General features: G+C 40.3%; 2 protein-coding genes across 4 annotated transcripts in view; one reads left to right on the top strand and one right to left on the bottom strand.

Annotated features, from left to right (window-relative positions):
- Positions 1-26,872, bottom strand: part of LOC103663166 (centromere protein P) — a 248,300-nt gene that overhangs the window by 122,251 nt on the left and 99,177 nt on the right. The window lies entirely within an intron of this gene.
- On the top strand, positions 15,815-26,033 carry OMD (osteomodulin). The gene is made up of 3 exons (XM_008690865.2): positions 15,815-16,091; positions 21,287-22,240; positions 23,233-26,033. Exons 2-3 carry the CDS (start codon positions 21,301-21,303, stop codon positions 23,559-23,561), a joined length of 1,269 nt encoding a protein of 422 aa, XP_008689087.2. The 5' UTR covers positions 15,815-16,091; positions 21,287-21,300; the 3' UTR covers positions 23,562-26,033.

The raw sequence follows: 26,872 nt of genomic DNA on the forward strand, positions 1-26,872 counted from the left end.
GAACATCGGCCATAGCAACATATTTATAGATATGTCTCCTGAGGCAAGGGAAAGAAAAGCAAAAATAAACTATTGGGACTTCATCATAATAAAAAACTGCACACCAAAGGAAACCATCAAAAAAAAGGGGGGGGGCAATCTGAATGGGAGGAGATATTTGCACATGACATATGTGATAAAGTGTTAGTATCCAAAATATATAAAGAAAACTTACACAACTCAACACCCAAAAAGCAAACCATCCTATTAAAAAATGGGCAGAGGCATTTTTTATTAGAGACATTTTTCCATAGAAGACAGAAAGATGCCAACAGACATGTGAAAACATGCTCAACATCACTCATCAGGGAAACACAAATCTAAATTACAATGAGATATCACCTCACACCTGCCTGAATAGCTGAAATCAAGAAGACAAGAAATAATGAGTGTTGATGAGGATGTCAAGAAAAAGAAACCTTATTACACTGTTGGTGGGAATGTAAATTCATGTGGCCAATGTGTAAACAGTATGGAGGTTCCTCAAAATTAAAAGCCGAAGTACCATATGATCCAATAATTCCTCTACTGGGTACTTACCCAAAGAAAATGAAAACACTAACTTGTAAAGATTATGTACCCCTGTGTTTACTGCAGTATTCACAATAGCCATGATACGGAAGCAGCCCACGTGTCCCATAGATGAGAGGATAAAGAAGGTACGGTGCATATATATATACAATGGAGTATTACTCAGCCATAAAAAGAATGAAATTGTACAATTAGTGACAACATGAATAGACCTGGAGGGTATTATGCTAAGTAAAATAAGTCAGAGAAAGACAAATACCAGACGATTTCACACATATGTGGAATTTATGAAACAAATGCACAAATAGATTTAAATACAAAGAATGGTTGCCCTAGGGGAGGTGGGTGGATCAATGGGTAACAGGTGAAGGGGATTAAGAGGTACAGCGTTCCAACCATAATATAAGTCAGTCATGGGGATGAAAAGTACAGCATAGGGAATAGAGTCAATGATTTTGCAATAATGTGTGCGGACAGATAGTGACTACACTTACTGAGGTGAGCGCTGAGTAATGTACAGACTTGTCAATCACTATGTTGTACAGCTGAAACTAACAGAACACTGTGTGTCAACTATACTTCAATTTAAAAAAATTACGTGAAACTGCTTTGTAAACCGTAACGGTTCATAAAATATGAGTAACTACTATACTGCAAAATTACTGAGTAATGAGACAAATAAAAGATTATGAAGCTGCTAACATGAAGAGGATATATTACAATGATAATCATTTTAAAATTAAAATATTCTAAAGTTCCAATAGTTCCAATAATTCATTTTGCTCTAATATATCAGAAAAATAAAACTGTGATACCCCACCACTTGTAAGAACATAAGTAAAATGTTCACTGAAATTTTAAGAACCCAGGTCTTAAAATTAATAATTCTTTTTTTGTTTTGTAAGATTTTTATTTATTTGAGAGAGAGAGACAGGCAGCAAGAGAGGGAACACAAGCAGGGGGAGCGGGAGAGGAAGAAGCAGGCTCCCAGCAGAGGAGCCCGATATGGGGCTCGATCCCAGGAGTCTGGGATCACGCCCTGAGCTGAAGCCAGATGCTTAAAGACTGAGCCACCCAGGCGCACATAAAATTAATAATTCAATTCATAAGGTTAAACAGATCAGTCTACTATGTCAGTAGTAGAGCTTAAAGTAGCTAAGTTTATCTTTTTCTAAAGAGACAGAACAAAAAATTTTTAAATGCTGGAAATGATTCCTGAAATCACTGCAGTTAATTTCCTGTTATTAATGTTGTTTTTCATCCCACAGCTGTTAACCATTTTTGGTTATAAGTTTACAAAAACACAAATCACTAATAAAAATCATAAACAACCAAACCAAATTTAAAAGTTTTCTGCCACAAATCCATTCTATGGCAAATATAAAATATTACTCACTTGAAATCCATTAAAGTTTGAAAATAAATCACTACTACACCTTACTGGGCTTATAAAGGACTTCAAGACAGAAAAAAATCTCAAAGACAACCCATCCATATTTTCTCCCAAATACTACAATAAAAATCATCATTGAATTCATGGAAAAAACTTAATACTTTTTGAAAATCACCTGAAGTCACTAAAACTAAAGTTTATTTTTTTATTTTTTAAAGATTTATTTATTTGAGAGAGAGAGAGAGAGAGTGAGTGAGAGTACAAGCAAGAAAGGCAGAAGGGAGAGGGGGAGAGAATCTCCAGCAGACTCTGTGCCAAGCACAGAGCCCAACCTGGGTCTCGATCTCATGACCCTGCGATCCGGACCTGAGCTGAAACCAAGAGTCAGACGCTTAACCAACTGCGCCACCCGGGGGCCCCTAAAGAGTGTGTGAGTGTGTGTGTGTGTGTGTGTGTGTGTGTGTTTTAAATCAAGTGTATTCCTCCTAAAACTACTGCATTATTTTTCCTTCCTTAATAATTCCAACTTTTTTGAAAGAACTGCCTTCCTTCTGTCCTTATCACCTCTACGCTCACGTAGTCCTCAACGTACTGTACCTGACTAACCAATTCTCTGTTTCTCCCAAATCGTACCATGTGGATAAGCCTGACAATGCTTTCACCAGCACTTACTAACATAATCCTCACAGCACTGCTACGAGGCAGGCACCTGTACTTGGTACCTGTTTTTCAGGTGTGGAAACTGGAAAACAAGGTTAAATGACCATGCCAGATCTAGGACTTGATCATCACCTTTACCCACAATGACACACTGGCTTGGTCAGTGCTCATCCCTATGAAACTCTGTATGGTGCTTACTTCTGGAGAGTCTTTGCTACTTGGCTTCCAGAGACACCAGCTTTCGGGCTGCTCTTTAGTGGCTAGTGTCCCCCAATATTCATCTTCTGGCCTTCTTTTCTCTGTCCCCCTGGCCATCTTGTCCATTTCTACGCATCAGCCATACCTTTAAGGGAAGGCCTCTGAAGCCCACATCTCAATGTGGGCCTCACCTGGGAGTAAATAACTCTTAAAAGTAGACCCAAACAACTGCAGCTTTAAAACGCAATCAAATCAACCCTAAACAATTCTTCAGACTGTCACCATCCCTCTTGGCCTTCTCTTTCCCAGTTGCTCGGGAGTATTCCGCCCCTCTTGCACCTCTGCAGCAAGTCCTGCCGCACTGCCACACCCTCGTCATTCTCACTATGTCACAACTGCTGTATTTCCTGGTCGGAATATCAAAAATCAGTTCCTGGCCTCGTTTTGCCAATCCAAATCTAATATGATCAACCAAAGAGACCTGCACGCTAGCTGGATTAATTACAGTCAGTCTCCGCGTGGAAAGCCTCGGATAGTTCTCAGTGATCACTGAATTACAAAAACTTCTTAAACTACCTTTCAAGACTGTCCGTGATCTCCAACTTGAAAATAATGATTTTAAAAATTTTAATTCCCATAGTTAACATTCAGTGTTCTATTAGTTTCAGGTTCTAATATAGTGATTCAGCAATTCTATGTATTATCAATGCTCATCACAGTAAATGTACTCTTAACCCCCTTCACCTACTCAGATAATGGTTTTTAAGCTTTTTATTTCATGTTTATATCTTTTTATGCCCCAGCCCCAAGATAACTTACTGTTTCTCACATACACTCTGTAATTTCCGGCTTCTCTGTACTTGTGATGCCATCCTCTGCATCCACCAAAATCAAACATGACCTCAAACGTCTGGGTCAAAAGTCACTCACTCAGCAGCTCTTCCTGGATTCTACCAGAGCAGATGTGGCTTCTCAAACACCCCATCCAAATCTTCCCAGTACGCTATGCTTCTCTTTTGCACGATCACAGTCTAACTTAGCTCAGCTGGTTATTCCTGGCCTCTTCTCACATTCTCCACAGTGCTTTAGCCATGCTGGGTGCAAGCACTGCCTCCTCATCTGTGCCCAACCCTCACCAAAGGCTAGCACACTGCCTTGGTTCAATACATTTCTGAATTACATCACTGAAGGGAAAGGAAAAGCTTTTATCCTCATCGTAAGGACGTGATCATTTTTATCCTGCACATCTTCTTTCTTCCTGGCATTGACCCATCCCTCCAGTTCTGCCGCAAACCGTGCTTTACAACAGTCAGAGGGCGCACATTCAGTGTTATCGTGGGGATTTAGGACAGTTCCTATCACAGGATCTGGGGAGCTTCGAAACAGACCCTCCTTCCCAATCAGCTCCAACGAGTGCTCAAGCAAGGTGTGCATTCCCAGCAGTGAACATGGAAATAAAGAGAACTGCTTTAAAATGAACCCTTCCCTAGACAGAGGAAGAGCTTAAAGAGGGGCCAAAAGGGCAGAAACACAGGGACAAATGAGGGCAAGAAGCAAAAGCAATGTGCCATTCCCAGCTTTCCATGCAGGGCACAATCAGTCACGTGAAGTCCTGATATGAAGACTTGCATTTTGAGTCCTTTTTAAAAGGAAAATACAACTGAAGCAAAAGCAGACAAAACAATACAATGAATTTCCATGTACTTCTCAGTTTTGAAACTAATCAACTCATAGCCAATCCTATTCATTTATATTCCCATGTTATTTTAATAACAGCTTTATTGAGAAATTTAAAGAACACAGTTCATTGGTTTTCTTTTTTTTTTTTTTTTTAAGATTTCTTTATTTATTTAAGAGAAAGAGACCAAGTGCGTGCATGTGAGCCAGAGAAGAGGCAGAGGGAGAGAGAGAATCTCAAGCAGACTCCCAGCTGAGCGTGGAGCCCCACGCTGGGCTGGATCCCACGACCCTGAGCTCAGGACCTGGGTCCTGATCAAGAGTCAGACGCTTAACCGACGGAGCCACCCAGGTGCCCCAGTTGGGTGGTGTTTAGTGTATGCAGGGCTGGCATCATCAACACAATCTATTTCAGAATACTGGATCACTCCAAAAAGGAACCCTTTACCCGCTGAAGGTAACTCCCCACCTTAGGCAACTGCAAATCCACGTTCTGTCTCTATGGGTTTTCCTACTCTGGATGCTTCATATAAATGGAATCCTTCAATAGGCAGTGTTTTTTGTCTGGCTTCTTCCACTAAGCATGTTTCCAAGGTCCGTCCACGCTGCAGCTGTGTCCAGGCTGCATTCCTGTTTAACACCGAGTAACATTCCACTCTCCGGAATCCACAGCCCACATTCACTGACCCACTCATCAGGTGGCGGACATACAAGCTGTTTCCATTTCTTGGCTCTTATGAATAATACTGCTATAAATACCTGTGTATTACAAGGTTTGTGTAGACATCGGTCTTCACTTTTGGGTACGTACTTAGAAGTGTTAATTGGCAGGTCAATTTTGTGTTGAACTTTTTGAGGCACTGTAGACTACTTTTCATAGTGGCTGCACCATTCTACATTCCCATCAGCAGCACATACAGGTTGCAATTTCTTCACACCCTCACCAATACTAGTTACTGTCCTCTCGTACATTTTGTTGTAGCCCATCTTTTCAGTAGCAGCCATATGGTAATTCACTGTGGTTTTGATTTGCATTTTCCTGACGACTGGTGATGTCAAGCATCTCTTCTGGTGTTTGGTGACCATCTGTTATCTTCTCTGGAGAAATGTCTGTTCAGATTCTTGACCCATTTTTAAATTGGCTGTTGCTGTTATTCTTCTTCTTATTACTGAGTTGTCTCGTTCTCTATCTATTCCAGACACAAGTCGTTTATCAGATATAGGACTTGCAAAATTTGTCTCCCATTTTGTAGGTTGTTTTTCCGACTTCTTGATGGTAGGTATCCTCTGGCGCAGGACAAAAAAAATTCGATTTTCTTTTTATTTTATTGTTTAAAGATTTTATTTATTCATTTGAGAGAGAGGGACAGAGAGAACACACAAGCAGGGGGAGAGGGAGAGGGAGAAGCAGGCTTCCTGATGAGCCAGCCAGGAGCCTGATGTGGGGGCTCAATCCTAGGACCTGGAGATCATGACCTGAGCCAAAGACAGACACTTAACTATCTGAGCCACCCAGGTGCCCCAGAAATAAAATTTTTAATTTTGGTTTTGATGAAATTTCTTTTGATTCCTGTGCTTTTGGTGTCACAAGGTCTAATCCAAGGTCATAAAAACTGACATCTATGTTTTCTCCTAATATTCAGGAGTCTTTGCTCTTACACTTAGGTCTGTGTTCCATTTTGAGTTAATTTTTGCATGTGGCATGATGCAGATCAGGATATAAACCATGCTCATCACCCCAGAGGCTCTTCCACACCCTTCCCAGTCCACACACCCCCCCCCCCCCCCCCCCAGCAAACGTCATTCGTTATCCTGCTCCGCCAATCAGAACTTTGCCACCGGGAGCACAGCCCTCTTCTTAAAATTTTTTAAATAAATTTTCTTAATAACTGTTAACCTTAATAACTGTTACATAAGTAATGGCAGTTCCGCTTCCTGGGTCCATGTCTTATCTATATGTCTAATCATTTCAATACTTTGAAGAAACAAAAGTGTTCCTCTCACCTAAAGGGTACTTGCAGCAATATTATATAATTCCACAGAAAACACGGAGGATGTCAGACTACTAAGTCTCAAAGGTGACTCCAAGAATTCTCAGATGGGATTAAAGGACGGGGTTGGCTATGAAGTGGAAACCCCCAAATAACAGAAAGACAAAGATAAGGTGCCATATAGAACAAAGGGAACAACAGAACTTTGGATCTAGAAGCAGCCTCATTTAAATTTCTAGGATGAGGAAGCTGCTTCCCCAGAGGGAACAGGTGACTTCACACCTGTGACTCACGACAAGCCTCGGGTTGGTGAGCAGCTGTGACACTACAACTATGGGGATTTTACTGTCTGTGTCCATTCTGAGACCACAGAATAGTCTACCTCTAACTCCCCACTTATCTTAAAAAAGATACATATTTCTAAATATTTTCACCCCAAAAATGAGCCCATTAAATTTATTAGACAGATTACCTTATTTTCACCATGGGAGGGCAGTCTTATTCTAATATGCCATAGAAGTCTGAAAATGAAGACAAGAAAGCTAGACATAGCTTATTTTATTATTTTTTAAGATTTGTTTATTTATTTATTAGAGAGAGAGAGAGGGACAGAGCATAAGCAGGGGGGAATGGCAGACAGAGGGAGAAACAGACTCCTCGCCGAGCAGAGGGACTTGATCTGAAGGGGGAAGTGGGACTCGATCCCAGGACCCTGAGATCATGACCTGAGCCAAATCAGACACTTAACCGACTGAGCCACCCCAGGTGTGCCAGCTAGACATATTTGAAAATAATTTTAAACACTACTTTCACATTTTAAAAAGGTAAACAATGACACTTCTCTAGAAGCATAAATTGTTATACATGATCTGACTAATAAAAAATATACTTAGGAAACAAAGGAATGGCATATTTGAAAAATAGGACAAGCAGCATTATGCTTTGTATACTTACAAAATATCTAAGTATCCTCACAAGACTATAAAATCTTACAGGAAAAAAAAAAGCAGCCTCTAGCACTTACCGAGTCCATACTATATGTCAACAACAAAGTAAGCATTTTAAATGCAATGTTCCAATACCAAGCACTCAATCATCATGTTAACTTATGATGGTACACATGCACACACCAATCTCCAAAATCATAGAGAAATAAATGCAAAGGGCTTGCAATAATGAAAGTGATTTGGGAAAGAACAACGATGGAGGATGTGTACTACCTAACGGCACAATGTAATGTAAAGCTGCGATAACCAGGGAGGCCGCAATGGGACAGAACTGAGAATCTAGAAACAGACCTGTACATTCATAGTTAAGTATATCCAGGTAACTCAATGGGGAAATAATCATCTTTTCAACATATTGTCCTGAGAGAGCTGAATATTCACATGCAGAAAACTGAACTCAGACCCCAACCTCATAACGCATACAAAAACGAACTCAAAATAGATCATGGACCTAAATGTAAAAGATGAAACTACAAACTTCTGTGAAAACATAAAAAATCTTTAACCGCAGGATGACTGGGTGGCTCAGATGGTTAAGCGTCTGCCTTTGGCTCAGGTCATGATCTCAGGGTCCTGGGCTTGAGCCCCACGTCTGGCTCCTGGCTCAGTGGGGAGTCTGTTTCTCTCTCTCCCTCTGGTGGAGCCCCCTGCTCATGCTCTGTCTCAAATGAATAAAGAAAATCTCCAAAGAAAACCCCAAAAACAAAAAAAACAAACCTTTAACCACTTAGTCAGCCAATTAATTCTTCGACCTGACACACCACCAGGGTGGGTGAGTTGGTTGAGTGTCTGCCTTTGGCTCGGGTCATGATCAGCCAGGAGTCTGCTTCCCCTTTGCTCGTTCTCTCTCTCTCTGTCTGTCTTTTTCAAATAAATAAATAAAAATCTTTGAAAAAATGTTTTTAAAAAAATGAAAACTTGTGTCATGGACTGGAAGAAAAAAGATTGCAAGCCATATATCTGATAAAAGGATTTATATTCAGAATGTATAAAGAACCCCTACACTCATCATAAGACAGACAACCTAATTAAAAACAGGCAAGGGGCACCAGGCTGACTCAGTTGGTGGAGCATGTAACCCTTGATCTTGAGGTTGTAAGCCTCATTCGATGTAGAGGTAACTTAAAAATAAAATCATAAAAAAAAAACAGGCAAAATTTGATATACAGGTTTAATTTAGTTGTTATCAAAATTCCAGCAAGGCTTTTTATGGATATAGACAAGATTATTTCAAAACTTATGTGGAAAGGCAGGGGCGCCAGAATAGCCAAAACAATTCTGAAAAAAAGGGAGGAATCGTCCTACCTGATTTCAAGGTAGCACCAAATGCTGAGGAGGATTTATGGGAAGTGGATCTCTCATTCTTCATGAGTGGGAGTTTAAAATGGTGTAGTCACCTTGAAAAATAGTTCAGCAGGTTTTTTCAAACCAAACAGGTGCTTATCATACGACCTAGCAATTACACTCCTAGGCATTTACCCCAGAGAGATGAAGACTGATGTTCACATAAAAACCTGTGAATTGGGGTGCCTGGGTGGCTCAGCCGTTAAGCGTCTGCCTTCAGCTCAGGGCGTGATCCCAGGGTCCTAGGATCGAGCCCCGCATCGGGCTCCCTGCTTGGTGGGAAGCTTGCTTCTCCCTCTCCCACTCCCCCTGCTTGTGTTCCCTTTCTTGCTGGCTGTCTCTCTCTGTCAAACAAATAAATAAAATCTTAAACAAAAACAAAAAACCTGTGAATGACTATTTACAGCAACTTTATCAGGAACAGCCCCAACCTGCAGCAAGCCAGATGGACTTCAGCAGACGAGTGGTTACACCAGCTGCGGTACATCCTTCTTACTCAGTAATAAAAAGGAATGAACTATTGATACACAACCTGATCAACAACCTGGATGGATCGCCAGAGAGTTATGCTGAGTGAAAAAAAGTCAATTCCAAAAAGTTACATATTCTATTATTCCAGTCATATAATATTCTTGAAATGACAAAATTACAGAAACAGATTAGCGGTTGCCAAGAGCTAGGGATGGGAGGGAGAAAAACAAAGAGATTTCTGTGGCTATAAAAGGGTAAGATGTGGAATCCCTGCAGGGATGTAAATGTTCTCTCTTCACTGGTATCGCCCTCAATATCCTTGTTGTGATAACATACCACAGTTTTACAAGATGTTATCGTTAGAGGAAATGGGACATAACATACATAAGATCTCTTTGTACTATTTCTTACAAATGTATGTGTCTATAATGATCTCAAAGTAACATTTTGTAACCAAAAACAAAAACAAAAAAACCCAAAACCCAATCACAAAGGACTGACTGTAGTAGAATGCAAGGTGTTGAAATCAACGCCAGGGGCCACGTTAAGGATGGTTTTATAAAATAACCAGATAGTTCACAGACAGCTCAAGGGGCGAGACTGGAATGTCCAGAAACAACTCTGTCCGTAGTGGGAACGGCCTCGCACACTGGACAGGGGATGGCAGCTGTTCAGTGGATGCCACTGGGATGTGGGCAGAGCTGCCTACAAAACAGGAGGTTACTACTGTACAACAGCTCTAAGTTCTAACCAGTCAGAGATGTAAATGCAAACACTAAAAACAACAAAGAAACCACAGTTGTCCTAGAAGAAACCATGGAAACTAAAGGGAGAATTTTCTGACAACGCGGAGTGGGGAAGGTGGCTCTAACTCTGACACGAAGAGCCAGAGGGCCTTAAATAGAAATACAATAAGCCTGACAACATAAAGTCTTCATGACAAAACTGTCAAGAGCAAAGCCAAAGACAAATGACAAACTGGAAAACAACAGCTTTGAGTCCTAGGCATAGGCCTAATTTCTCTTATAAAGAAATCTTAAAACTCAATCAGAGAAGACCTACAACACAATAAAAAAAAAGTAAAAGATACAGATAGCTCTAGAAAAGGAAGCAAACATAGATTTGAAATATAAGAGATATTCAAACAGACTCACAGTAAGAGTCATTTAACCTACTCGATCACCAAAGATAAAACCTTAATACACTAACCAAGGAGGATTTTACACAGGCCCTTGGCACTCTGTGGCGAGCAATTAATTACACACGTGTGTGCCCAGCCTGCAGATTTATCAAATATATTTGCACACATGTGCAATGACATGTAAAAGGTTATTAACTACATCAATGTTTGTATTAGGAAAAGATTAGAAACACTGAAAAGTTCATGCAAGAATTCTTTTTAAAAATAATTTTTAAATATACATATTTGCTAAATATACACATAGGTCCATAAAACATCTCTGGAAAGAGTCATAAGAAAATGACAACACTGTATTCTACCAAAGGTCTCAACAGCAGTGAATGTGTCCCCTGGAGTCAGACAATGTGGCGGCCCTTAGCAGTGGCCACTGGGAAGGGAACCAGGTGGTTACGGACAGAAAGTGCAGGAGTTTCTGTGGTATACCTTGTGACATAAGAAATACACATTTGATGTCTGCTCCCAGTTCCTGACAGAGAGCTCCGAAATCACTTGCAATTTCCTGGGTGATAGGAATACGTTTTGTTCTAAGGAGGTGACTCTGGGTGGGCTCCCTGATGGTCTGTGGATGAGGGCTGGTCATGAGAAAGACCTGCCATGACCAGAAGCTTGGAACTTTCAGCATCCCCCCATCCTCTGAGGAAGGAGAGGGGCTAGAGACTGGGTTATTCATCCATCACACCTGCGTGAGGAAGCCTAAACAAAAATCCCTAAGGTACATGGTTCAGAGAGATTCCAGGTTGGCGGGCACATGCATGACTGGGAGCAGAGTGTACCACAATGCCAAGGGGACAGAAGCTCCTGGGCTCAGGTCCCTCCGGATCTCATAGTATGTATCCCTTCATCTGGCTTTATACCCACATCCTTTACCATGTGCTTTATTAAATATTAAAGCAATAAGCATAAGCGTTTGAGTTCTGTGAGTCATTAGAGAAAATTATCTAACCTGAAGACAGGGTTGTGGGAGCCTGTAGCCATGTTGTACAGAGGTGGTGGGTAACCTGGAGACCTCCTACTTGTGACTGGCATCCAAAGTGGGACTGAGTCCTTAACCTGTGGGATGTGATACTAAGTCTGGGCAGACAGTGTCAGAATTGAGTTGAACTGTAGGACATTCAGCTGGTGTAGGAAGGAACAGGGCAGCTTGAGGCCAGAAAGCAACCCAGAAACACAAATCAACTGGTCCAGGAACAGGCAAGAGGTAGACCGTCAGTTTCCCCAAAGGAGAAGGTCATGTTTGGAATTTATTTTTATTTATTTTATTTATTTTATTTTATTTTTATTTTATTTTTTTATTTTTTTTATTTTTTTTTATTTTTAAGATTTTATTTATTTATTTGACAGAGAGAGAGATAGCGAGAGAGGGAGCTGAGCAGGGAGCCTGATGCGGGGCTCGATCCCAGGCCCCTGGGATCATGAGCCGAGCCGAGCCGAAGGTGGACGCTTAGCGACTGAGCCACCCAGGCGCCCCTATTTTTATTTTTATTTTTGAATTAATTAAGTGCTACATTTATTCATTTATTTATTTATTAAGATCTATGCTCAACATGGGGCTTGAAATCGTGATCCAGAGATCAAGGGCCACATGCTCTACCAACTGAGCTAGGCAGGTGCCCCTACGTTTGGAATTTATATTTTTTAAGATCTATTTATTTATTTTAGGGAGAGAGAGGGTGGTTGGGAGGGGGCAGAGGGAGAAGGAGAGAGAGAGAGAGAGAGAAAGAGAATCCTCAGGCCAACTCCCCACTGAGCGCGGAGCCCTATGGGGTGCTCAATCCCAGGACCTGAGATCAGGACCCGATCATGATCTGGAAACCAAGAGCTGAACGCCTAGCTGACTGAGCCACCTAGCAGCCCCCGTTTGGAATTTTAAAAATATGAGGCAACACTGGAGGATTTTAAGCAAAGGCACTGTACAATTAGATTTGTTTTAATATAGAATAAGATGAAAACTGGATTGGAGAAGGAGATGTGTGAACACAGGGAGAGGAGTCAAGCCACCACTGCAACATCTGACGGAGAGATGTCAGTCACTGGAGAGACGACGGTGGCAGGACAGATCAAGAGACACAGACACACCGAAAAGACACTCCTGTGCTAGATCACAAAGGACTCAGGAACAGATCCAATTTGAAAGTGAGGGTCAGAAAGTGATTTAGACCAGTGGTTCTCAAGTTTTCACGGCACCTGGGACACCTGTTAAAATGTAAGTTGCTGGGCCTGCGCTCTGAGCATCTGGGTCTGCAGGTCTACGGTACAGAGATACTGCACCTGAATTTTCAAGTAGCAGCCCTGGGAATTCACACACTGGTGGCTATCCTGCCACATTTTAGGGTGCCCTCGTTCAGACAACTCCCAGCCTTCTGGCATACGTCAGACAGTGGGTGAAGCTGGGACGGCGTTACCATTTACAGGAAAAGAGAGCAATGTGGGAAATGGAAGCCCCGAGGGGCACAGGCACAAAGATGGACTCTGCCGGGCACGTGGGAAGTCTAGTGTTTGGACTACTGCTGAGGGTGGCCGGAATGGTCTTTCTGATGGAAGCAGTTCATCAGCTAAGCGTCAAGTGTGCCTCCTACACGTGATCTGATGTAGAACGCTGCGAGGCGTCCAAGCCCATCAGGAGCCTATGCTGATCGTGACCCTGGCTGCCTCTCTACGGGTACCCTCCCTGCCCAGATCACTCAGCCCTAGCCATACTGTTTTTTTCCCTCTCGATACCAATGTGGCTTGCTCCCTCACTATATTCAGATCTCTGCTAAACTATTTAAAATAGTACTTTCCTTTCTTAAAAATTGATTAAACAGACTTTATCTTTTAAAGCAGTTTTTAGGTTCACAGCAAAACTGAGAAGGTACATCGATTTCCCACGTCCCTTTCTTTCTTAGCAACTCCTTACTTTCTGGTGTTGCAAGGTACTCCCAGGCTCATCTTGTATGCTCCGTGCCTCAGCCGTTTCTTCAAGGAGTCTGGTTTCCTTTATGGCAGAAGGTGACTGTAGCCAAGATCTAGGGGCGCCTGCCTGGGTGGCTCAGTCAGTTAAGTGTCTGACTCTTGACTTCGGCTCAGGTCATGATCTCAGGATTGTGGGACTGAGTGAGCCCAGTGTGGGGCTCTGTGCTCAGTTTTTAATCTGCTTGAGACTCTCTTTCCCTCTCTCTCTGCCCCCGCCCTTGCCCCCGGCAGGCACACTCTCTCTCTCTCTCTCAGTAAATAAATACATAAAATCTTGTGGGGGGAAAAAAGCAGCAGCCACCACTGCCACCACGATCTGGGCGCCGGGTGTTTGTTATGGCTGGAGAGTCACTGTCTCTACGCCCTCCCGGCCGACAGAGCCAGGAGAACCCATGTACACACATCCACAGACGGTTCTAGACGGAGCCACCTGTTTATTTTCTGTTTTCCTATTCCATGACTTGTGCTGCTGAGTCCCCAGCACTTAAAACTGTCTTGAACAAATCAGGCGCTAAAAAATATTAGCTGAATGAGTATAATGAAAAAATCTGTGATCCCCACGATCAAGCAGATCTTAGTCCGGCCTTTCTTTGCCTGCACTCTTCAGCTGTGAAGGTACTGTACCTACTTCAATAAAATTATCATCACAGAATAGATTTTAGACTTTTCATCAGTTCAGTGGACTTCTCTCTTCGACTGCTGCAATTATACCCACCGAGCTGAAACGTGAACTAGCACAATCACTTACAGCTTCTACTTTTCCTATAAGGTCTGACGTGAACCAACAACTCCTCTTACTCTCCTGCCTCCCAACCTAACCCTCCTGGACACCATCCACCTCTTTCAAATTTCCTAGACATGAGTGATTCTAGGTGCTCTAGTTATCTGTTGATAAATATTCTTTCCACATGTGTTAGGAACATGAACAACATAATCACGACCACAAGTTCAAGTCACAGTGTTAAACGAGGAATTATATGAAAATTAAGCTTCTGATTTCAAGTTTATCTTCCAAAAGAACTATGAGGGCACATAAAATTAAATTCTTGGAAAAATCACACAGATTTGCTCTCTCTTCCTTAGTATGGAAGCCTGAGGTTTAAGAACAAAGACTAATAGGAAACATATGGAAAAGATCAGTAACAAGATGAAATCTTGGCCCAAATACAGTCGGCCATGTTTCACATACCAGTGTCTCAAATAATAGATGAGATTTTTATAGTACTGCCAAACATCACTTGAAACACAGCATGCTTTTAAAAAACCCGAAGTATAACAAAATAAACCCTGTGATTTCTTTGTAAAAATCTAATGGTAAACACTATTTGAGGACACAAAAACAAATTCCGGGATTCACTTTACCTTATTAGTTTGTACAAACTTTAAAGAGTCTTCCAAAGCATGAATTCAAAGTTCACTGCCAAGAAATACAAGTTAACTCTCTGTTTAAAATTAAAAAAACACACTAGTAAGAAAATGTAGCACTGAAGCAGTTAACCACTACTCCTCAGGAGAAAAAACTCAGTGAGAAGAGATTTTCTAATCCACAAAATAAAGGCAACAGAAGTTTCTAACGCCATCTCAGTCAATACTGTAAAATTACTTTTTGTACGAACCTAAAGAGGCAAATCAGAGATTTACCTTCTGAGTGCAAGACACTAAATTCTATCGCCAGATTAATTTTTGTTTAAAAGGTTTGTAGCAGGCATTCTAGTGCATATATTTGGGACAAAGGAGAGAACGGTGATAGCGAACAGAAAAGAAGGTATAATTCTTCATGTGGAGAAATTATAATTTAATCTGTGCCACTAATGACAAGACCCTTCGTTTAAAAAGTAAACTAGAGGGGCACCTGGGTGGCTCAATCGGTGAGGAACCGCCTTCGGCTCAGGTCATGATCTCGGGGTCCTGGGATCAAGCTCTGTGTGGTCGGGCTCCTTGCTTCCTTGCTCAGAGGGGAGCCTGCTTCTCCCTCAACCTCTTCCCTTCCCCCTGCTCGTGCTCTCTCTCTCTCTCAAATAAATATAATCTTAAAAAAAAAAAAAGTGAACTAGATATGCAAGCTATATGTTTCTAATCTTGGTTGCTTGTCTTCATAAAGGAAAGCCCTGGTGTGAACGTGAGGTTTCAGACAAGGGACGTTTTAAGACCACTCTTGAGTTCCACCTTAAATTGCTGAGACACTGAGCTCCAAGTTACAGGGGACCTTAATTTGGAGAATTCTTTGGCATGAAAATGAAAATAAAAACAGTAATCAGTACATGCTGTTTCATTTAGTTCTGTTTGCCTTTCATATTAGAGGAAATTCTTGCCACACCTCAAACCAAAATTAAGGGGAAAAGAAAGGGAAGAAAGCCACATAAATCTGACCAACAGCACAAGCATCTCAATTTGAATCCACAAAGTTTTGGATAATGAAAAGAAATACATAATTTTAATTCAACCCAAGTGTTTTCCAAGCAGATTATATTTGCTTAAATTGCTACAGTAATTCAAGGACAGCCCTGTCTGGACACACAGTTACTGTGGATTTTTAAGAGACTCAGTTAAAGAATTTAGGAATATCTGATTCAATTTACAGGATTTGCAAATTCATCAACCCCTGAAAACTAAAGCAAACTCAACAGGTATGACGATAAAATAATTTTCGATTTTTTAAAGAATCTGTTCCTACTGTTAAAACTTTTTAAGTATATTTGATTTGTTTAACATTAAAATAGATCATAAAAGCACAATATTTGGAGGCAATATCTGATAAAAGCTACATTACAATTTGATTAGGAAAAATATTCAGAGAAAGCAGTAATATAATGATTTTAATTTTCTAACTTAAGATTTACCCAATAAATAATCTTTGTTTAGATTTCTTTTTAATCCAGAATGAAAGATTCTTCGGTTAATGGCATCACTTTGTATCCTCTCTCACTCTCAACTTTAAATGATAAAAACTGGCAAATGCCTGTGAGCCATACATCTGGGCAGGGTGACAGATTCTGCTTGTAGGGAAGAACAATATTTGTACCGATTTCACTAGAAATTTTCTTAAGATTTCTCTGTTGACCAAATCCCTGATTGTAACATGTTTTTGCTTTCATTTGCCTTCTTTCTGAAACGGAAGATGTGAGTGCTTTATCTGGTACTAAAGGAAACAGTTTTTTGGGTTCCAGTTAATTAAAATTTAAATGTATTCTGGCTAAGAATAATTTTGAAACTTTCGTATTTTTAATAGTAAAAGAGTCTTACTTCCTTAGACCCTGGGTGTAAAACAGGAATGTACACTACTTTACTTTATTTATAGAGTTAAATTTAAAACTGCTTTGGAAAGAAATCTGAGTCCATGTACTAATACTCTGGTTCCTTATATCCTAGTTTCTATGGCATATCAACAAAACAATCAAGTCTTTAAAACAATAAAATGCAATGAGGCTTTCCAACTACTTTAAACTTTCCAGAACAAAGTTTGATCTCATTTTAATTAGAACTTCCTTATGAAAGCACAAGTGCTTTTTCCCAAGTAAGAGAAATGTTACAACATAGAAACATTTATAGCTATAATATGAAAAATTCACATTAATGGATATTTTAAAAAATCGGTAACATATATTTCCTTTGCTTTAAAGATTCCTGTTCACATCTGTTATTTTTCTACTAGTCTTGTAATGGGAATAGCGTGCTGTGATGGGAGACACCACTAGGAGAGAACAGCCATGTTCTCTGTGACTGTGTCCATTTAAAGAAACCACTGCTGCAAAGTAACACCTAGAAATAATCCGCATTAGTAGCGATGACAAGCATCGCTAACAGGATGTAATCTGTAATTTAGTAATCCAATCATCCATTCAACAAATGTCTGAGTACTTATACACTGCGAATTGTACTAGGTTCTGACAGAAATTAGGTCAGGAAGCGGGAGGTTTGACGGTGAGTGTACTGTTTTGCTATGAGCTATCCCACAGGGAATGAGGCATAAATTGTAGAACATGAAAGGCAGAAGTAATAAAAATGTGCTTTGCAAATGGCTGGGAAGAGATCATTGAATGGAAAATTTGGATAAAAAGAAATAAGAGGTCCTTATAACAGGGAAACTCACCAGGGATGAAGTTGAAGACTAAGACGAATAGTAAATAGTGGGCCTGTGGATGCAGACAGGGTTGATTTCAGACCAGAAAACTGGACTTGGTCAAAGAAAGTGGGATCAGGCTGGGCTGCAGAGCCAAGGTCCTCAGGGAATGATTCAGAAGAGAAACTGTCCTTAGGGAAAGTCTGTCTTCATAGGTGGCCAAGAAGACCAAAAGCGGCCAACACTAAAAAATCCCTTTATTTTCAGGGAGACTCCCATAATGAGGTCTTGATCCCAAGTCAAAGGGACGCATTTAAGAGCAGGATCAAAACTATCACCCAGGAGTCCTTTTTCCACAATAATTTCTCTAATTGTTGAATAGAGTCATGACTTTCATTCTCAAATGTAAGGTTACTAACTGATTATTGCTACTGTTCTTAATACAAGGATGAAATTCAGAGCTCTGATGAGCAATGCTCATTTCAAAGTTCATCTGTGTAACAGTCAGCTTCCGAAACCCCTCCGTCCCTGTCCACCCTCCGCCCCCACAGCTGCATGCCTCTGTCCTCCTGCTTCTACACATACCTTTGTGAGACACAGCAACCTTACAGTAGAACCCTGTGCTGCACTGAGACTGAAGGGAAGTATGACTGTACTTTAAAAAGATAATATGCTCCACTATAATGAGTACCATAAATACTACAAATTTAACACATAAAATATTATCAACTAGTGAGTAAAATGTATAGGATGTTCTCTACCCATTCCTCCTAATCTCCAAAGATCTGGACCAAATGATATTACAAAGACTTCCCTGTCTGCCCCAAGCAGGATTAAGCCACTGCACCCATGGCACTGGGGTCTAGGTGGTAAACCTTATTTCCCTTTGTCTGAGAATATGGTTTGCCATGTTGGGTCTCTCCATAAACCGTATGCTCTTTATAGAGGGGACCACATCTTCACATTTTCATTTCTGTGTTCCCCACCAAATACCGTGCCTCACCCCCCAGAAGTAATTGCAGTCCATCATTAACTGAAGTAACTCAACTAAACTAAGTAACTACTACTATTTGGAAGGTGGTTAACTAGCCATGTGCACATACAATGTCTAGCACAGGTCACTAAAGCAGCAGACCCAATGGGAGCTTCCCAGCGCCATGGGTTAGCCAGTACGGAACACTGCCCTTTGGGGTGAGACCACACTTCCCGCAGGACTTTCTCCTCCATCACCCACTAACAATGCAGTGTGAAGATCATGGCTCAGCGACCTTAATGAATTAAATTAGGTGTTGGTTCCCTGCGTGCAGACTCCACAGGTCAGAATTCAGACCCTCGAGATTCTGGTCCAGATTAGCTGCGACAGCCTTATTATGCTCCTTCAATAGCTAACCACCACTTTCCAAACACCCCACTCTTTGTTGCTTACATGTTTTGCTCATCTCTTCTATCTGGAAATCTTCCCAGTCTTCCTCTATGAGAACCCTAATATTCCTTCAAAGTTTAGTTCAAATGTCACATCCGCCATGAATCCCACGGATATGGAGGAACAATGCATGTAGTCTACTCAGATTTGTAAAACGGAACTTTGAGTTTAAAAATCACAGGTTGTTTTAAAAGATCAAACCATTGCTACTTTGACATATTTTGTAGGTAGGGATGAGATTAAATATAACAAAAGGTTATATGAGTAAATGATTGTTTTGTTCGATCCTATCTTCTTGGTTAAAAAAAAGGGCAGCAGCAGCAAGGTCATCATCCCAAACTGGTGGGGAATGAGGCTTTAGAAGCTTGTCTAGGAGCAAGGGAAAAGGAACGCAGTAAGGACATGTCCCTGAGCAGCAATGAGTGGTCATGAATTTAAAGTGACACCAGCTGGCTTGGCCTGTTTTCTCTCCACTTACTCTGCTGCATGAGTCGGCTGCATGTAGACTGACAATTGAAGGAACAGGGTTGGAGTTTACCAGAAGAGTATAAGGATGAAAGGGGCCAGAGGGTCTGGGGCCTGTGCAAACAAGTGACAACAGTGATGGGCTGTGGGGTCCAGGTTGCTGAGAGGAACCGAGTGCACTGGGAGGTATGCATGAAGGGCAGTGAAAACAGTGGGATCCACAGATTTAGGTCCCAGTGAAACTGAGGGATTACTGCAGTTGGAGCTACCACGTGGAGTAAGTTATAAAGACAAGTAAGGGTGTGAAGGAGCTGCATGCTGGTAATGACTAGGCCCGCATTCTGGGTGCAGGGGAGGGAAGAAAAGATCAAGGGCCCCTGACTCTACTTAAACTCCAAATCCCACATTTACACATAATTACATTCTACACATTTTTAGTTTCTGACAAGAAAATAACAAACAAAAATCTAAGACGTTAGGGTCCAGGGTACACTTTCTCAAATGGGGTCTGTCATAGACAATGACTTAAATAACTATTTTTTCAGTTATCCCAATGATGAAAAATAGCTTGTACTACTCTAATGGCTAACTGGATAGAGTTAAGTCAGTTCATGACACACAAGGACACGTTACATTATTTCTCAAGAAACCCTGAATGGAGAGGTACAGAAAAATAGCCTCAGAATCAAAAAGATAAAATTCTTCTTTTATTTCCCCCCTTTTAACCTTTACCTAAATAACAAACTTATTCCATCTGGATTACTTTCTAATCTGCAAAGCACTTTTACATGCGTATCTCACATGACTGTCACAACCACCAGTTGAGATAAGCAGGCAAGCAATTCATTTCTCATCTTCTTGATGAGGCCAGAGGCAGACATGTTAAGTGGCTTGACCGTCCTAAGTGACAGGTGGGAAATAAAGGTCTTCAGGCTCCTTGTCCAGTAGACCATCCACCACTCACCACAACTTCAAGTTAACAGTCTTTCTCAAGCTGAGTGCTCCCTTCTTTAAATCATGCCCCCTACACACCCTCCTACTCCCTTTACTGTGTGTGTCTTTCTGATTCTCCACCAGACCTCAGCTCCTGGGAGAGAAGACAATGTGTTTTCAATATCTGTTTATCTAGGACTTCACTCAAAAATATCAGTGGAAAGAAAGAAAAATGTATAGAATAACCTATTAGAAGCTAAAAGTTTGTAGACTATAAATATTGTGTGTTTCTGGGACTTGAGGCAGTTATTTAAATGGAGTCAGAGACAAAATAATTGGATTCTGGAAACGGTTTCATGGGGGAAAGTTTGAAGTCATGGTTAGGCTTGGACAGAAACACTGAGAGGAAAGACGATAGCTACTTTTAATATCTCAAGCTCTTGCATAAAAGGGAATGTTTCATGTTCTTCCAAGGGCAGAAAACCGCATCGACAAACAGAAGCTGCAGTGAAAAAATGTTGGTTAATGTTAACTAAGACTGAGAGTGTCTCCCCTCATAGGTAGTGACCATCACTGAAGGGACCAAATAGTTAGTGGAACACTCAGCATTTTTAGTGGAGGGAGTACCCAGCTGTGGGGTTAGGAGAGGTCATGTTATCATTGTAAATCTATAGTAAGCACGACAAACTAGGATTCTCTTCAAAGATGGCTATGTGGTCTAGTTCAATGCAAAACGTGCCTTTTTAAAAAAAATTTAATACCACCTTCTTGCTATTTAAACATTAATTTTGGTTTGAGCATTGCCCATTTATTCTGGATTCTTTTATATGTTTCAGTACAGATACAGATATTATGCATTTTATGTAACTGTCAATTTACACGAAAATTATTCTAGGATTCACTCACTTTCCCACAATTTATTTGCTTTCTCCTTGTAATAGGACAAAAAAAGAACATGGGCTTTTTAAGTCTAGCATGTGTCCTTTTCTTCTTTTTTGGAGTCAAAGTATATTGCCAATATGAAAATTATCAATGGGATGAAGATTATGATCAAGACCCAGATGATGTCTACCAACCAGAATTCCAATTTAATCAAAATGAGGACTTTCGAGTTCCTTTTCATCAGTATATGTTAGGCTGTGCCACTGAATGCTTCTGTCCACCTGATTTTCCATCATCAATGTACTGTGACAATCGCAAACTCAAGACTATCCCGCGTGTCCCAGCACACATACAGCAGGTCTACCTTCAATTCAATGAAATTGAGGCTGTGACTGCAGATTCATTCATCAACGCAACTCATCTTAAAGAAATCAACCTCAGCCACAACAAAATTACATCTCAAAAGATTGATCATGGTGTGTTTGCTAAGTTGTCAAATCTAGTACAACTTCACCTACAGCATAACAATTTAGAAGAATTTCCATTTCCTCTCCCCAAGTCTTTGGAAAGACTTCTTCTTGGCTACAATGAGATCTCCAGATTGCAGAGAAATGCCATGGATGGGCTAATAAACTTGACAATGCTTGATCTCTGTTATAATCATCTCGAGGATTCCATGTTACAAGAAAAGATACTTGCCAAAATGGAAAAATTAATGCAGCTCAACCTATGTAATAACAGATTAGAATCAATGCCTCCTGGTCTGCCTTCTTCACTTATGTATCTGTCTTTAGAAAATAATTCAATTTCTTCTATACCAGAAAATTACTTCAACGAACTTCCCAAACTTCAGGCTCTACGAATGTCACACAACAAACTACAAGACATCCCATATAATATTTTTAATCTTTCCAACCTTATAGAGCTCAATGTTGGACACAACAAACTGAAGCAAGCATTCTATATTCCAAGAAATTTACAACACCTCTACCTAGAAAATAATGAAATTGAAAGTATGTAAAATTTCATTATCTTTTTTTAAAGACAAAAACAATAGTATGTTGACCTTTTAATTTTCTTTTTGAAGATTTTTATTTATTTGAGAGAGAGAGAGAGAGAGAGAGAAAGAGAGAACATGAGCAGGGAGGAGAGGGAGAAGCAAGTTCCCCCGCTGAGCAGGGAGCCTGATGCAGGACTCGATCCCAGGACCCTGGGATCATGACCTGAGCCCAGACACTTAACCGAGTGAGCCACCCAGGTGCCCTATGCTGACCTTTTAAAGAATAAAAAAAAAAAAAAAAAAAATCTATGCTTTACACATCGCTGAAAATAGTTGATTTGAAGTAGCTAGGGAAATGGCCAAAGTTGGCCTCAGAAAAGTGTGCTATAAAGTTTATAGTCTTGTCTTTTTAAATTTTATTTATTTATTTGACACACAGAGAGAAAGAGAGTGCGCACAAGCAGGGGGAGGAGAGCTTAACTGACTGAGTCACCCAGGCGCCCAAGTTTATAGTCTTTTCTATTAAATGTTATCACCTTGAACACTGACAAGTAGTACTGTGGAGTATATGAAAAAATAGGAGTATTGAATAGTTGGGACTACAGGTATTTTACTTTGTTCTTTTTGAGATTATTTCTACTAAGAATTTACTACGTAACAAATAATTAAATAGCCAACAAAGCCACCATTTTTTTCAAATTTTAAGTCCAGTATATTTAGCACACAGTGCTGTGTTAGTTCCAGGTGTACAACACAGTGACTCAGCACTTCCCTTCATCACCCCGTGCTCATCAGGACAGGTGCAGTCTGAAAGCCATCACTGACTTTGATAACATATAATTCATCTGTAGTTTCATTTTCATTTTATTATTTGATTACTGTAAAAACTAACCCTAATTCTACCTATAAGCATTTTAGTAAGACTGTATCTCATATTTTAATAAAATCCAATGTAGGAATCTAGACGTAATGCAGCAGGATTAACTTCTAATTTGTATTTTTCAGATATCAGTGTTACAGTGATGTGTCCATCTGTTGACCCACTGCATTACCACCACTTAACGTACATTCGTATGGACCAAAATAAGCTAAAAGAGCCAATAAGCTCATATATTTCCCTCTGCTTCCCTCATATACACACTATTTATTATGGTGAGCAAAGAAGCACTAACGGTCAAACAATACAGCTGAAGACCCAAGTTTTCAGGAGATTTCAGGATGACGCTGATAGTGAAGAACATGAAGATCACCAAGAAGGTCCAGAACAAGAAGAAACAGAAGAAAACACTGACCCTCGCTATTACGGAAGCCAAGAATGGCAAGAACCTATATAGGTATACATTTGTGATTTTACACAGTAGTGTTATTCAATATTAATTTAAACATGGAAGGCTCACAGTAATATATCTAGAATCACGTATTAGTATAAGATCGGACTGAATTTAAGTTGTTGGTAACATTTGCATCATTACATAGGATTCAAACTTACTTAAAATGAAAAGTCTTTAGAAATATAAATTAGAATGACAAGTGGGAATAAAAAACTAAACTTTAAACATAACAGTACTATCAAGCTGAGGAAAAAAGGAAGTATGCCATCTCTAGTGGTGTTAACTCTTCTAAGAGTGATGAAAGCAGCAGCACTAGAAGCCAAGAACTGGAGGAAGACAGGGCTGAGATGACTGGGCTTCGTTCATGTAATGGGCAGCCGTCCACTTAGGAGTCAATTATTTTCTTTGACCTGATCTCCAGAAAAGCTTTCACACTTGTATGTGAAATCTTATCACCATGACATCCACCTCCCTGGCCCTACCACTGAGAGCAATAGAAGATGCTTCTGATTTTCAAAAGAGGCCATTCTACTAAGGATCCAAGACTTGTAGTTTCATGAAATCAACTGGTCTTTGTTTTTCTCTCAGAGCACCAAAGCAGCAAAATTCTAAAACATGTATTTGGATAACTAAAAAACACCAAATAGTCTCATCACAATCCATATTTTAGCTGATTTCAGCAATTGTCCAAAACAATCTGTCTTCCATTTTAACTGGGATAAATGTTTTTATAGTAAATTCACTAGAGAAAGTTTTTGTTGTTGTTATAGTTACATAGAGATTCACTTATAAATAACTGCTTTGCTCACAAGGTTAACTTAGCACACAACAATATACCAGCATCATTCACTTGCGTTTTCCTACCGCGATAGAGTAGAAACATGTATGTGCACCAGCGAGTATTCATTTAATTAGTGCTAAAGCTGAATGGAGTTCCTTTACAATTTGGACAAGTTTTAATACCTTCTTTAAAGCCTTAGATGCACTTATTATTTAATCGATCATTTTGAAGTATTTTAAGTATGCCTTGTAATGAAGATGATGGTAGTGCTATGATGAGCTCTCCTGACTTACCAGCTGACATTTCAGAGTTCCTCAGATAAGGAATAAAGAGAGATGGGGCGACCTGCACAAGGAGCCCAAACAATAAATGTTGACAATGTGGAGAACATGCCAGGACCAGACAAGTAAAACTTTATTGTAGGAGTTTTCAAGTGGTGAGTATTTTACTAGAGATAAAGTGTAAAATGAAGCCCCTAATGCTCTTTTTTCTTTGAGTTATTAGCATTTAGCAGAAACAGAACACCCACCTGTCCGCAAGGATAAGCTCAACAATTCAGAAAGAACACAAACAACACTCCATTCATTCATTTAGTTAACAGTCATCAAGGCATTTGGTGTGTAGGGCTTAGTAACAAGGGCAAGAAACAGAATGTATGTGCACCTGTGACACCTTCAGATACAAGGGTGAGGGTAGCAGAGCAAAACATTAGTAATGTGTGGACAAAGCACACTTTTAAGTAAAAAAAAAAAAAAAAATTAAGGACCACATCCCCCTTCATTGAAATTCTTAAAAATAGGCTCATAAATTTAAATATTATGAGCTAATATTTGGAAAATAGTATGGGTGTTTCAGGAGATAAAAGAGATACAACTATTTCTAAACTAAAACAATTTAAAATCTAATGAGAGGCCATCAGGGAAAGGCTAATGAAAACCCTAATGAGAGACCCTTTCACACTCACTGGGAGGGCAAGAACCAAAGACAGACACAGAACGGATGTTATTAGCAAGGACGCAGAGAAAGCAGGACGCTCCCACACTGCTGGTGGGATGTCCAATGGTGCAGCTGTTTTGGAAAGCAGTCTGCAGTTCAAACTTTAGATTCACTTCCAAAGCAGCGATTCCACTCCTAGATATACTCAAGAGAACTAAACCCATATGTTCACACAGAAACATGTAAACAAATGTTCAGAGCAGCACTATCCATTAAGAGCCAAAAAGCGGAAAGCACCCAAATGACCAGGAGCTGATGAATGGATAAATAAAATGTGGTATTTTATGTGTCACACACACAGTGGAATATTGTTCAGCCAAGAGAAGAAACGAAGTACTGATACGTCATGCTACCACACAGATGAACCAGGAAAACATGTCACGAGGTGAAAACTCAGTCACAGAAGACTGCACATAGTATGACTCCATGTAAATGAAATGCTCAGAACACACAAATCTATAAAGACAGAAAGATTCCTGGTTGCCTGGGGCTGTGGGGAGGGGAAAAGAGGAAAAGTGGGGAGTGACTGTTAATGTAACCAAAAACAGGGTCTGTTTTTGAGGGAATGAAAATGTTCTAAAACTGACTGTGGTGATGGCTGTACAAATCTAAAAATACTAAAAATTACTGAATCATATGCTTTAAAAGGGTGAACTGTACAAGGTATGAATTGTCTCAATAAAGCTGTTAATAAACTTAATGAAGAAAATAAGATCAACTCATTCTAACACAAGGAAGAAAGAAATACAACGCTAACGTGGCAGTAACTCTGAAAGACTAAGGGAGCACAGACAGATATCTGAACTTCATTTCTGGTCAGGACACGGGGACGTGGCTCAAGTTTTCCAGAAGGGGTGGTACCTGGACGTGTGAGGAGGAACTGATCGGCAGGAGTGCAGAAACAGGCTCCCGAGGTGAGATGAATATAAAGACATGGTCATTACTTCTTTCACCTCTTGCACGGTTTAAAAAAAAAAAACAACAACAAAAAAACCCAGTTTTCAGAATTCTGGAACTTCTATTTTTTTATCCTCCTAAATTGATTTTTAAAAATCCTCAGAGAACAGGCTTTGTGAAGAATAAAACCGCACAGTTTAGCAACTGAAAACAAGGAATGTGAAATATGATAAGCCCTGGCAGAAGCCAGACTTGAGACTCCTAAGCCAGATGCCAAAGTAAGGTCCGGAACTCTGAAGCTCCCCTTCCCGCGTTCCTACAAGGAAGCTGGTTCTCCTAAGGCTCCTAAAAGAATCAAGAGAATCCGTATATGTAACAGAGCACTGAACAAAGTGCATGCCAGTTCCAGGTACCCAACACGTAGTAATTAGTACTTCAGCAAGGCCAGCCTAGCAGCCTGCTGGATCTGTGTGCCCCCAGATGTCAGACCTGGGTGTGTTCTCTGGGACCCTAGAAAGGAGCCAGCATCTCCGTGGGTTCCTACCAAGATTCTATTCGTACAAAAGATGAGTGAACAAGAGAGATTTTACTAAAGGTTTTTCTTAGGGAGAGAGTAGAGGGTACTTAAGTCCTACACCCC

Source organism: Ursus maritimus, unplaced genomic scaffold (genome assembly GCF_017311325.1).
Source record: "Ursus maritimus isolate PB19 unplaced genomic scaffold, ASM1731132v1 scaffold_34, whole genome shotgun sequence".
NCBI lineage: Eukaryota > Metazoa > Chordata > Mammalia > Carnivora > Ursidae > Ursus > Ursus maritimus.